This window comes from Stegodyphus dumicola, chromosome 11, assembly GCF_044657685.1.
Source record: "Stegodyphus dumicola isolate Sdum_Otavi_A_Nest chromosome 11, ASM4465768v1".
In the NCBI taxonomy this organism is placed as follows: domain Eukaryota; kingdom Metazoa; phylum Arthropoda; class Arachnida; order Araneae; family Eresidae; genus Stegodyphus; species Stegodyphus dumicola.
The window spans coordinates 71,924,042-71,938,384 of NC_140778.1; the positions used below are offsets into that span (position 1 = coordinate 71,924,042).

Below are 14,343 nucleotides of genomic sequence, written 5' to 3' on the forward strand. Positions count from 1 at the left end.
CTCTACATTTGGATGCAATATTGTGAGGGCTTCAAAACTATGTCATGGAGCATTATCGAGAACACTGAGACGTTTAAGGCTCAAGTTTTTCTGTTCTAAGTAATGTTTGCATTCTTTAGTTAACGAATTTTCAAACCATTCACTAACCAGAACTATTGCAACACAGCCAAAAGTCTACGGGGAAAAAAACAGATGAATACCTCTGACAATACAGTAAGAGATTGGATCCATTAATTACCTAAGGAAAGTTTTCACTCATGTCATTCTAAGCAAGCATTCTAGTAAAATCGAAGAGCCTAAAAAACCGTAGAAATGGATTAAAGCCTTTTTATAAAGTGCAAAAACAAAGTATTGAGAATATTATTGTTACAAAATGTACAGCAACAGTAAGATAGTTTCCCCACAAAGCAGTTTTAGGGTTGGCATAAAATGGCAAGGGACGGCAGGGTTGGCACATTTCGCGAGAAATCACCAGTTTGGACCAGCAAATCGACGATATGCCATGGATGGGTGGAGAACCTTCTAAACGAATTCTTACCGGTTTAGCCCAGAATGTTCTCGAAAACAAGCCGAAAGCTATATAAACCCTGCTTGTCTGCAGTCAGAGAGTGCCTTATTAGAGTGCAAGATAGTTGATGTCTCGTCTAGCGAGTCAGTCCATGCGGAGTAGTGCGGAGAAAGAGTCTCTTCGTATATCACAGTTAGTGCATCGTCGAGAGAGCGTGTTGAACTTGGGAATGACAGAACTGAAGAGTCGGGAGCTGTGCTCTGTGTGTCTTCAAGTGCATCGCGAGTTGTAGTGTGGAGAGTCTCGAGAGTACGTGGAGTTCTGAGAACGACCAGTCGGTAGCTGTGCTCTGGTGCTTTGCAGTGAAGCTGTCTCCACCGTGATAGCTTGATAACATGAAAGCTGTGTCGCTGATCGTGTCAGTGTGTTTATAACAGTTTGATGACTGTAAACAAGATTTTGGAGCTGTCCTGATTAATACTGGCCAAAAAAGTGTGTTTCAATACTTCATGAAGTGTGTCGTTATTCATTCCAAATCTACGAACCCTGTATGAACATGAAGGAAGAAAATAACTTAACAACTGGTGTCAGAAAATAATGTAACATTATTTATTAAATATAAAGGTGTTAGTTCTTTTAGAACGTGCAGAAACGGTAGCCATAACTTTGGCAGAATCTCTGTCAATCTGCATAGTTTGATGGTAGCTACCAACTATTGACGAGATAAGATGCAAGTACCAAAAATTACTCTTAGAACTTAAAGAAATTTTAAGTTTCTTAATTCCCTGCACTAACCTAACCAAATGTTTATTGAATATGTTGGAATAAATAGCATTTTGGGGAGGAGGGAAGAAAGAATTGATTTTTTTCCCTTTTTCCAAAAATAGTTTTTGAACTATTACTTTATAAATGTTGTTTGAATGAATATGAGTTAGGTAGTGAATAGTAGCTATAAATGAAATGCAACTAGAAATTAAATGCAAAATATCTAAAAATGAAAGTGCTATTGAAATACCAAAATGTTAATGATGATAGTGGCTAAATGCTAACCTAAATTATCACAGTAATCACTGGCTTTTTCCATCTGGTTGGTAGTGGGCTCCCATATTTTAGAATAAGTATGGTAAAATCAAATGGTCCAAAAGCTTTAAATGTTATTTGAAAAAAAAAAAAAAAAAAAAATGCAAGTCACAAATGATTCAATTAATGTTTTTATGTAATTACACCTTTACCATTTCCTTAACATACTAGATTTCCCATCAGAACCACCCAAACTCTGCACAGCCAGATTCTTTGCTTGAAACACACAGAAACTGGCCCAAGAAACGTACTTGTACGATGCATAGTTTTCGAGATAATTGCAAATTAAATATACATCATATTTGTCATATCCCCTATGGTTCCAGCATGATGTAGCTCCATCATATTTCAGCACTTCAGGTATGTGACTGGTTGGATATTGAATACCTAAGCCACTGGATTGGGCATGCGGTTCTGGTTTTATGGCTGCCATGATCGCCATATCTGATACCTTTAGATTTCTTCCTAGGGGATCATCTGAAGGAATTGGTCTATCAAGATTTAGTTATTACAGAATGTGACTTAGTTGCTTGTCTTCGTGTTGCATGTACCTTGATCGATACCATGATACAGCAATGTATGCAGTCAGCCACTCCACGGTGCATGCAAACATGATTCAATACGCATGGTGGAAATTTTGAACATCTTCCTATGTAAATATAATGCAAACACTGATGTTCTGAACTGAATATGATGTTGCGCTTTTCTTTTGCATTTAACTCAAAAACTTGGGTTGTACAGGTATAGTTTTGAGCATTTTTTATGTATTCCAAGCAAGGATTCTGGCTGTTTTGGGACAGTCTTGATGGGATACCAACATAATAAAAAAAGCTTAGCAAAATTCAAATTTAAAGCAGATGAGTTGGAAAATCTAAAGTTCTTGACCATGTGCTTAGTCCACAATGCCATTTCTTTTACAACTGATAACAAAGCCTTTTAACATGAATTTTCAAATTTACAAACTTAAATAGCTATTCAAAAAGTTCTACACTAAAGTCTGTTATATATTTTCCATGAGCCATTAATACACATTTTATAATGAATCAGACATTACCAAACTGTCAATATCCATTAGAATTTAATTTGCTGGTACTGTTCAAATATCTGATGTTATCACAGTATCAATTGATTTCAATTTGCGACAAGTTATATTAAATTGCCATCATCTCCAATAATTTTTAATTTACTCTTTTTATTTCATATTGAAATGAAAAGTAAAAATTTCTTTTTAATCATGATAAGATCAACTATTGTTGCTCACAAATATGCTTCAACCCCACCAAAACTAATGAACTAAGAGCAGAACCTCTCATATGGCACTTTTCCCCCCCCCCCTAGATTTTAGGATGGGATGCTGAATTTAATCAGACCCATATAAGTCAATTACACTTTAGATTAAGCATATGAAACACACACTTCATATTAATGAGGTGAAAGTTAACATAATACAGTCAAAAATCGTTAATTCGGACACCCATAATCCGGACCTCAAAGCTACAAACTTTCTGCGCATGCGTCAATATGACGCATGCATGTAAGACCTTTACGGCTGCGAATATGCGTGTGCTCATGCGCAAAATACGTTTACGAATGCGCGTTTAATGTATAACGGACGGTATAAGCTAAGCTAAAATTATCTAATTCAGTTAATGTTGCAGATTGCGTTGTTCCTTAATCTTCGAATTGGATCCGGCTTATTATTTTTTGCAGACTGTTAGAGCAATTTTATAAAAGTAAGCTTGAACTTTCGACTATGTCAAATAGAATTTCTGATATATATTTACTAATATGTAAATGATCTACAAAGCAAAAGTATGTTTAAGTCCATTAAACAAAAAGTGGAATTGCTGCAAAAAATGGATAAGGGCATATCCTTTATTTATCTAACCATTCCGAAATCTGTTTATCAATTTCACGCTGCTCTGCGCATGTGTGTGTGGGGGGGGGGAACGTCGCAGCCTGTCAGCACTATCCTTATCTTCAGAGCAAATTTTTTATTTTGTTTGGCTTATAATTCTTTACTAAATGTAGTATTTCATCTCAATGTACTCCGTCTTTGATATGATTTAAACCAAATTCCTTGTCATTATAATTCACTTACGACAGCGAAGAAAGTGACACAGAGGTTATTGAAAACGAAAAAATTTCAATTGACAAATTAGTCGGTACTCTCGACACAGGAATTATAGGACTTGAACAGCGGAACTTTGTAACTGAACAAGAAATTATGTCTGTTTATAGAATTAAAGAGAAAGTATTATCACATAAAAAACGAAGCAACTTAAACAACTTACATTGAAAGAAATGTTTAATAAAGTAAACAAATAAATATTAAGCTTTTTTTTTTGTAAATTTTGATACCCTTTAGATCATAATTGTTCTTTATTTCATAAGTTACGGTTTCATATTTTTAATTTTAGAATTTCTGCATGCCATCTTACCAGATTTAAACTGATGATCTATAATCCGGAAAAATCGATAATCCGGACTCGCCGAAGTAAACAACTTTTGACTGTATATGCTCTTACAATAATTCAAAATTCCAATCACTGTGTTGGGAATTCATCGGTGCTTAATTAATTAAAAAATACAAAAATAAGTTGAGAATTATTATGGCAAATCACTATGCTGACAATAATGTCAAAATTAGAAAATAATTGAACCATGAATGTTAGTTTAAACTGAACCATGAAAGTTGGTGGCGATCCTGCCCCAAAGTTGTACCAACTGTTTTTGTAGAACTCTGAACGAACTGACTTCTCTTAATTCACAAACATAATGTTCAATTCACTTTGTTTCTGTGCTTCATAGCAAATCCTTGATTTCTACCTTTTTGTTTGGCTCTCATTTTATCACAAGCTCTGTTTAAAATGCTATGAGTACGAGCTTCCTGCAGGTAATTGTTTTGTTGGCCATATTCAGCAAACAACATCATGTCCATTAATAAACACACCTTTTTTGGGTGGTGGCAAAATCCAATAACTTGAAAATAATCTACTGCTTTCTGTTCTGTAGAACATCTATTTGAAGTTTTAATCCCCCTCCCCCTTTTTTTTTTACAAAATGGAAGGGACAAAATACAGCAAAATCAGTTAATTTATATCCTTATTTATAAAAATAAACAGCGGCTTATTGATAATCAACTGGGGGTACATCAAAGAAAAGGGCAGATGTTACAAGTGTATCATTACATCCTGCTTGTCCATAGTTGATGATAAATTACATTGCTTGGCAATTGTCGACTGGTTAATATGTAAGTAACAAATAACTTAATGGTTGATCTTTACATTATGGTAACTTGGCGATTTTTTGGCGAAAATTTGGCAACCAACTCTCCTACAGCAACCCTCTATTTTTTTTCCCCGTCGCCATTTTGTCTTCACGAAGTAAAGACATGTTCCTTTTCTTTTTATCTACTGAACACTTCTTCCAACAATCTACTAGCCGAATTACACTTATGCTAGAAATTTTATCAAACAAAACTGCTTAATCATGACAAATATTCACTGCAAAATTGAGAAAAAGTGCACAATACCATACTCCTTACGCGTTTTTCAAAATAACACATACGCATAAACCATGTACACGCCGACTTATTTTTACTTAAAAAAACATCCCAGAATTGCACAAAAATGGCATTGCGCACACTCTTCACTATATCCATGTACACTGCTTTTTTCTCATAAATTAGAAAAATTTCACGAAAATACATGACAATTTTCTCAATCTTTAAACCCGGTAAAAAGAACATATATGAAATTACCTGATCGCGAAAAAGTATTTACCCTTTACAAATATGAACATTTCAACATATAAAATAAATAAAATATCCAAAAACTTTTACCTCTAAATCATCTATTACATTATACACGTCACCAACGAATTCATACCGCAGGCATTACAAATACTTAGTATCAAATATTTAAATTATTTCCATGCACGTTTATTTCAACTTAAACGTATACCAAATTCCTACAAACATAAAATTCACAAAATAACTACATTTAATTAAAATATCACTAAACCATGTACACGTCGACTTATTTTTACTTAAAAAAAAATCCCAGAATTGCACAAAAATGGCATTGCGCACACTCTTCACTATATCCATGTACACTGCTTTTTTCTCATAAATTAGAAAAATTTCACGAAAATACATGACAATTTTCTCAATCTTTAAACCCGGTAAAAAGAACATATATGAAATTACCTGATCGCGAAAAAGTATTTACCCTTTACAAATATGAACATTTCCACATATAAAATAAATAAAATATCCAAAAACTTTTACCTCTAAATCATCTACAGTCAAAAGTCGTTAATTCGGACACCCATAATTCGGAATGATCTATAATCCGGACCTCAAAACTAAAAACTTTCTGCGCATGCGCCGCGTTGACACATGCGCATAGGCGTTTAAGCGTGCACGTAAGACCTTTTACGACTGCGCATATGAGTGTGCGCAAGTGCAGAATATGTTTTCGCGTGCGCGTTTTATGTATAATGGACGTATAAGCTAAAATTATCTAATTATCTATTTCAGTTAATGTTGATGATTGCGTGGTTCCTTAATTTTCGAATTGGATTCAGCTTATTATTTTTTGCAGACTGTAAGAGCAATTTTATAAAAGTAAGCTTAAACTTTCGATTATATCAAATAGAATTTCCGATATATATTTGTTAATATGTAAAGGATCTAAAGCGAAAGTATGTTTTGAAATCCGAAATCTGTTTATCAATTTTACGCTGCTCGGCGGGCGCGTAATGAATTGGAAGTTGATCTGTCAACACTATCCTTATCTTCAGCGCAGATGTTTTTATTTTATTTGGCTTATAATTCCTTACCAAATGTAGTATTTCATCTCGATATGCTCTGTCTTTGATATGATTTAAACAAGTTCCTCGTCATTATAATTCGCTTTCGATAGCGAAGAAAGTGACAGAGGTTATTGAAAACGAAAAAATTTCGATTGACAAATTAATCGGTGTTCTAGACACAGCAATTATAGGACTTGAACAGCGGAACTTTGTAACTGAACAAGAAATTATGTCTGTTTAATAGAATTAAAGAGAAAGTATTATCACACGAAACGAAGCAAAACTTAAACAACTTACATTGAAAGAAATGTTTAATAAAGTAAACAAATAAATATTAAGCTGTTTCTTTTTGCAAATTTTGATACCCTTTAGGTCATAATTGTTCTTTATTTCATAAATTACGGTTTCATATTTTTAATTTTAGAATTTCTGCATGCCATCTTACGAGATTTAAACTGATGATCTATAATCCGGAAAAATCGATAATCCGGAATCGCCGAAGTCGCGACGAGTCCGGATTAACGACTTTTGACTGTATTTATACACGTCACCAACGAATTCATACCGCAAGCATTACAAATACTTAGTATCAAATATTTAAATTATTTCCATGCACGTTTATTTCAACTTAAACGTATACCAAATTCCTACAAACATAAAATTCACAAAATAACTATCATTTCATTAAAATATAATTAAATTCAAAAACACTACTTAAAATATAAATGAGCACATACATTAAATTAATAAAAATTACCTTACAATCCTAATTACTTTAAACTAAATCATTGCTAATAACAATTTTCCCAATAATACCAAATTCCTTTCCACCTTACATTGGAACAATGCATAAAAATAATATCCTCAAATAATTAAAAATACTAACTTACCTAATCTTCTTCAGAATCTTGATTACGTGGCGGATACACTTTTCTAATTCATTCAATAAAATTATTGAAAGATTTTTTCTGCGAATTTTTCCTCCATACTTCCTCCGCTAAATAAAAAGCAAACTTCTCTTTATCACAATGCCTAAATACCCATTTCGAATTCACTTTACTTAGGGCCATGGGATCCAAAAATTAAACAACACTGTTTCACACAACACAGAATAAAGCTAAATACAAAATTTCCACATTTTTTCCCGATTTCCCCCCTTTTCCGATTAAAGAACTGTAATTCGTCCATTAATATCACATGACATATCCCATGATCTCTCATTTCCCTCACGCAAAATAATGCGTAATCGGAACTGAGTACTGCTCACATTATTACTAAAGTCCCAGGTAGTAACCTTTATCGCCTCCAAAATATCGCCAAACTACCAGTTACCATATTGTAAAGATCAACCAACTTAATGTTCACTAAGAATGAATTTACAAAAAGTTATAGTATTTTTTTGACTATCCATATTCCACTGGCTAAGATGAAGCATTGTTGATACAATATATCATGTCATGAAAAGTATTTATGTACAACACACTACATAACCAAAAAGTATTTATGTGGCTATCATGTACATATATAGCATTTCTTCCAGATGACATTTTACTTGTCTGGACATTTTTGCCAGCAAGATTGCAGATTATGATTCCTCTTATTGCAATTTTACTGTTTTAGTATAGCAGTGTACCAATTACTGCAGGTTTTGCTGTTTTCAGCAAAATCTCAAATTTTCCGCACATGTACACCATAATGTGGCTCACTCAAAAAATAAAATGCAGTTCTCTGACATGTGTTTTTAGCTAAAATAAATTGTTATGTACTTGGAAAAATAATAAGAATAAACTGAGAAGTGTGCTTTTCTTATATGGAAAAAGAAGAATGTAAAAATTTGGCAGCATTTCATGCATTGGTGAAATAGACGTAAATATACCTTGACAATCGTTTTTCTCCAAAGTTGTTGATGTGTTACCAAATTTTCAGAGCTGAAAATCAAAAAGTACGAAAACTACTCTCACTGTAAATAAAAGGCTAAAGTGCAGAATCGCCCACTTATTTGATTGGTATTTACTTGGCGCTTTTTACAAGAATAAGAAGAATTGGATTTTTGTCAATTTTCTTTGACTTTGTAAGTGGAAATAGGTCGATGTGTACATGGATAAAGTCAAGGAAGTGCGCAATGCCATTTTTGTGCAATTCTGGGATTTTTTTTTAAGTGAAAATAGGTCAATGTGTACAAGGATACCAAGTATGTGCAATTCTCAAAATCGCGCCAAGCAGTGGGTGATTCTTCACTTTCTATTCATTCATAAAAAAAAAAAAAAAAAAAATGTACATGAGTGTCAACTGGACATTTAGTAATTGGTTTGATGTTTGTATATTTATAATTAAACATAAAAACTATAACTTTTATGTTAATTTCAAACATTTATATTAAATAATAGAAATAAATGTTATTAGTAGGCTAGCTAAAATTAATATGAAGTTCTTACATCAATTTTTATTTGGAATATTATATTATTAATAACGGAAGAATAAATATTTTAAAAATTTATAAATCTCGAAATAAAATTATCAGCAGGAAAACTATTCATAGCAGATTTATACAATAAACATAAAACAGATAACTTACTGTGTTAGTATCATTTTTATGAAGCTGGTTATGAAAATTTCGCCAGTTCTCAATGAAATCTCTTAAGGTTTTCTTTTTATCCCTCCCTTTCTTTTCAGATATCTTCTGGCACAATTTGCATAAATGCAGAAAAGGCACATGTTCTGCAACTGTTGACATTAGCTTCGAAAAGATTAACTGGAATTTTGTAAAGACAATGTAAACAAATTGCTATTGTATTATGTGCAAACAACAATGAATTATTACATTTTAAATATTTTGAACATAACGCTGAGGTGAATAATATGGTAAAAACATAAATATCATGTATAAATGTTTGAAATATAAAAACTGTCAAGTATCACCGATAATGTCGAAAAATTAAATATTTACTTCTTAAAACCTTGTAGTTAATGAATCAGATGACTTATAATATTCCACAGATAAAACTTCTTAAGAATTTACATACATTTTACATAAAAGAGATAAATATAATTCATGAAAATACAAATTACGAAACATCGCATTCAGCGTCTGCAATTTCAAAATTCGCGGTTGTAGTTAATATTATGTTTTGGAAACAGTTAACTGCGGCCAAAAATAAAATAGAATAAAATAAAACAATACAACTCATATTAAAAAAAAAAATCACACCTGAAAGCATATATATCATTTGCATACATTCACAATTAAACAAATAGATTTAACTCATTTATTATGCCGTCTGTTATATTAATTATATATATACGTATATTATATTAATTTAATACGTGTTATAGAAGTTATAGCTAAATTATAATCTGGGGAGATATTTTCAAATAAATTTTAAAAAAGGACCCTTTCAACTGTAAATACTCACAATATCCGGACTGAACGTATTCTTTTCTTTTGGTCTTTAAGATATAATCTTCATTTTGAATACATTTTGTTCTCATAAAAGTTGTTACATAGCAAACAGATAGCCTGTTTTTTTTTTTTTTTTTTTTTTATTATTATTATTTTTTCATTTGTGTGTGTGTGTGTGTGTGTGTGGAACAAGTCGGTGAGGATGATATGAAAGTGGCATTTACGCCACACTTTGCTACTGTAAAATAAGCACTTCAAGAAAAAGAATTATAACTTTCACTTACAGCAAACCTCAGGTTCATACAAACCCTCTTTAGATTTTACGATTGTCGTCATAATTGTCGTCATAATTGTCATAATTTTACAATGGAAATTAGGGAATTTTAGCAAATTATTTGACTCCACCATCTGCCGGAGTAGTCGTTACTGCTGTTAAAAGCAGGCCCGGCAATTCATCGTCCGATGCACTACTAAATTCTGCCGCCTGGTTTCTCCCAAATTCTTTAATTTTTTTTTTTTTTTTTTTTTTTTTTTTTTAAGGGGGCAAACCAGAAAGTGAAATTTATCATAAGTGGCCTATTCCATAGCAAAAGCCCTCTTGAGTTAGCGCAACTTGGAACCCGAAAAACGCACGCGATGGCTTTGCTAAAGGAAAAAAGTAAGCACTCATTCTTTTTTCAAATAAATCCCAGTCATGCGTTTATTGCATAAAACTGGGTTTATCGTATTACAACCTAAGTAATAATGTGATTCAAAATTTCAAGAGTGAAATATTTCCTTATGAAAGAGATCAGAAATTATCCCTCATTAGGAAAGTATTCGACTGTTTCAAGCCTTTTCGACCTTTAATTTCATATTTCACTTTGTCTTTAGGCAATCAAAAGCTTTAGAACTTATGCAAATAAATTCTTCTTATGCAAATAAATTGGAAGAATCTCAGGTGGGAAATCGTAAATAGAAGTTAACATTTAGCGTGTCCCCCCCCAATCTGTTGGTAGCTTTACTGTTCATCATGAAGCAGGAAAACTTTAGAGTATTTACTCAAGAAAAAATATATACCGTAAAGTTTTTGACAAATAAATGAAGTTGCAAAAATAAAACCTCATAAGTTGATGCTTTGGTGTTTTTCCTGGCATTCAGCAAAATAATTTGTTCCTGTTCCTGCCAGTATCCTCAGAGAATTCTGACTGCCCCTGGCATATGATGAAGTCCGAAGATGAGAGTTCTTCATACGAGGTGAAAAAAGAAGCCCTTTGCTTCGATGTTTTGAAAGCAATGCATGAAACTAGTTACGAGGGATGTGGTGGCGAGTTCGAAGCTCCTAACTTGATAACTACTGTACAAAGTAAAATATACAGGATACAAACAGTAAAAGAAAAATCAAGTAAAAGTTCACTATTTACATTATATACAATAGATAGTCAGCTCTTAAAGAGCGGGAATAAATATCTGCGAATGTGCAGCCATCTGGGAGTTCCAGGAACAACATAGACAATGGACGGCAGTTGCAAAGTTTACAATTCGAAAAGGTAGAAATAGCATTTCGCACATGAATACTGGAAGAAACGTCCAAAATATAGAACGTAATCACTCAAAATGTTTATAAAAATTCGTTCTTCTCATCAGCTGAAAAAATAATAATTACAAGTCCCTGAAGAATTTATATTTCGACTGGTTTCGAACTCATGATCATCGATGAAAACTCATCTTTCACAACTGAGGCGCTGATATCCAGGCCGTTCAGTTAAACACAGAGCAAAGTCTAACTGCAGCAACAATGGGTACATAAGAAAATATTATTTACGTCCAAACGAAGCTCGTTCGCACGTGTTTCTTGGATTCTAAGTTTCGGTAGTGTCAACCCTTTGCTTGTCGAGTTATTTTCTAAAAATGCTATTAAAATGGTCCCACATTTTTTACCGAACTCCCTGTAAAACATCACCAAGGCTTCCCAGTCAGGGAAGAATTCTTCCCTTGAACGAATTTCATAGTTTCAGGGAAAGCAGGCAATCAGCCTTTTGCACAAACTGACTTAATTCACTGTTCTACTAAGAATTTCAAATGTAAAGAAATGGAGGCTTCGTTATTTTTAACCACTCAAACAACTTTTAAACTGTTGATATTTTTACAACTATTGCATGCAGATTAACCAAGGCATAAAAACTTTAATCTGAGAACAACATAACTGCATCACTTTTAAAGCAAAAAATGCACACTTGACCGGTATATAAGCATAAAAAACTGGTCTCACCGAGCGGGAAACAGAGTGGATATATATATAAGTAAAAATAATTATTTGTAATTTGAAAAGCCGAAAATTTGCGTTAAAGATGCTAAGTAATAAATAATTTGTTAGTAGAAAAAGTTTCGGATACTGACGTGGAAAGCAACTTAAAATACTTTAGTAAGTTTTTTTTAAAGTTTTTCTAATAATTCATAGCTTTAATTAAATTTCTTTTTCTTGGAGATGGTATATAAATAACGTTTCTAATAATAAATTATATATATGTAAAAGATAAAAAATACAATGGTTTTGCTCTTCACGAACAGGCAACCTATAATTAACTTTCCACAATTTCAGGATCTTCCCTTCTAGACTAGTACTTTCAAGAACATTCTGGCATGTTATGTAACTGCTACATACAGAATATGGACCAATTTTACCAAAATAAATACAGAATATGGACCAATTTTCGTCAGACTATTTTCTCCTCTAAAACAGCTAACTTCTTCTTTGTCCTCATTGGATGCCGCCTTAGACACAACAACGCCCGGTCTCTGACGCCAAACTTTGTCATTTCTGTGCCTGCCTGCCAGAATATTGCCAAAATATTACATACATACGTTTGGTGATGCGGTTTGCAACTAAAACGGGAGGTGAACAACTACACTTTATAGCAGTCCCATATACAGAATTTCAACGTTCTGAGGCTACTTGTTTTTGAGTTACGCGAGATATATATACATACATACAGACGTCAAGAAAAAAATCTCTTTTGAATCCATTGTACAATTCGTTTTGGAAAAAGATTTCTTTATTCTGTCCATACGAACAGGTGTCACGTAAAAACATCGTACAAATGGATTCGAGAACAGTCAAAATGGATATTTTCGTTTGAAATATATCCGAAATTTTTCGCGAATTCCTTTACTTCATGTAAAGGAATTGTATTTCCTTTACTTCATACAAAGAAGCAAAAACTACTTCTATTCAAGTTGTGTTATTTGTCTCCATTTTCTACACTTTTTGTTGTTTATTTTATAAAACACAAAAAAAAAAAAAAAAAAAAAAAGCCTAAATCTAGATAAATATATATATCTCTATTTTGAGTTTTGGAAAGAACAGGAAATTATCTTCGCGCAATGGTAAAAAGATTACATGGGGCAAAAAAGGCTGTGAACTGTTGCCATAGAGTTTGGAGAAATACCGGCAATTCTTTTTATTAATTTCGTTCTCTCCCAGATTTTTACATCGAGGATTCAGATTGAGACGGATTGCTATTGTAAACATTAATAAATGCGAGCTGTCAAGAAATTTGTAAATGAATAGCTTCTGCTTGATGGACCGCTCAATGACAGAGGAAAAAAAGAGGATTAAAGGTTTAAATGCGCATTAAATTTCAAGAAATAAAAAGACTGCAGAAGATTTGTTCAAACAGCGATATTGAATATAACCGATATTCTTCTCTAAGGCGACCACATGGAGGACCCAAATCATCTGGGACTATACATGATTGTCCTATGAAGATGCCACTGTATTATAAATTTGTACTAGTTGAAACCAATATTAATTATGTTATTAGAACATATGGAGCTTCCAAAGTATGTGAGCTATTGCGGTAAGATGGCTGAACAATAATAGTTCAAATTGTATCTGGATTCTGGAAAACAGACTTGCTGCATAGGAGCTTTCGTGGTTTTCCCTATCTGTAATGTGAATATGGTAAAAAGGTTACATGGGGCAAAAAAGGCTGTGAACTGTTGCCATAGATTTTGGAGAAATACCAGCAATTCTTTTTGTTATTTTCGTTCTCTCCCAGATTTTTCTCTCCCCATTTTTCTGTAACAAGACCTCCAAAATTCGTTAAAAAGTTACAAATTATGAAATCTGTAATAAAACAAATTCCAAATTTCAAATGTGATCTTCCACATGCCCATATTCGTAGGATTACGTCATTCAAAACTCGATGGCTCTATGTACCGTTGTTTTATCCCAATGCGAGAGATATACATACATTTTTGCAGATTTTTCATTATTTAATTTCTTTAAATATAATACAGGACGATAATATTTGGTGGCTACAATTTGAAAAGTGATTCGCTGTTTATAGCTTTCAACGCAAAATACCAAAACGAAATTAATAGTGCTTCAGGGCAAATTGCCCCTTTGAACTAAGAACTTAAAAAATTAAACAATTTAATATTATGAGACACACTAAAAAGTGCCGAAATCATCCTTTAGTGGTGAAACTGCTGTGAATTTTGAGTCACTGAATGCGAAAAGAACACAACAGCTTAGGCTAGATTAATTGATTGA

At 32.8% G+C, this 14,343-nt stretch overlaps 1 protein-coding gene across 2 annotated transcripts in view; it reads right to left on the minus strand.

The window, feature by feature from the left end:
- DNAlig4 (DNA ligase 4) overlaps window positions 1-9,511 on the minus strand; it is a 69,025-nt gene extending 59,514 nt beyond the window's left edge. The window contains exons 1-2 of one of the 2 annotated variants that reach the window (XM_035368774.2): window positions 9,354-9,511; window positions 8,982-9,158 (exon numbers count right to left, since the gene is read on the minus strand). In XM_035368774.2, the coding sequence (XP_035224665.1) occupies window positions 8,982-9,140 (159 nt within the window). In that variant the 5' untranslated portion in view covers window positions 9,141-9,158; window positions 9,354-9,511. Of the gene's footprint in view, window positions 1-8,282; window positions 8,335-8,981; window positions 9,159-9,353 lie in introns of those variants that run through there. The other variant, XM_085826837.1, reaches the window with a different exon arrangement.
- Between the last annotated feature and the right edge of the window lie 4,832 nt (window positions 9,512-14,343).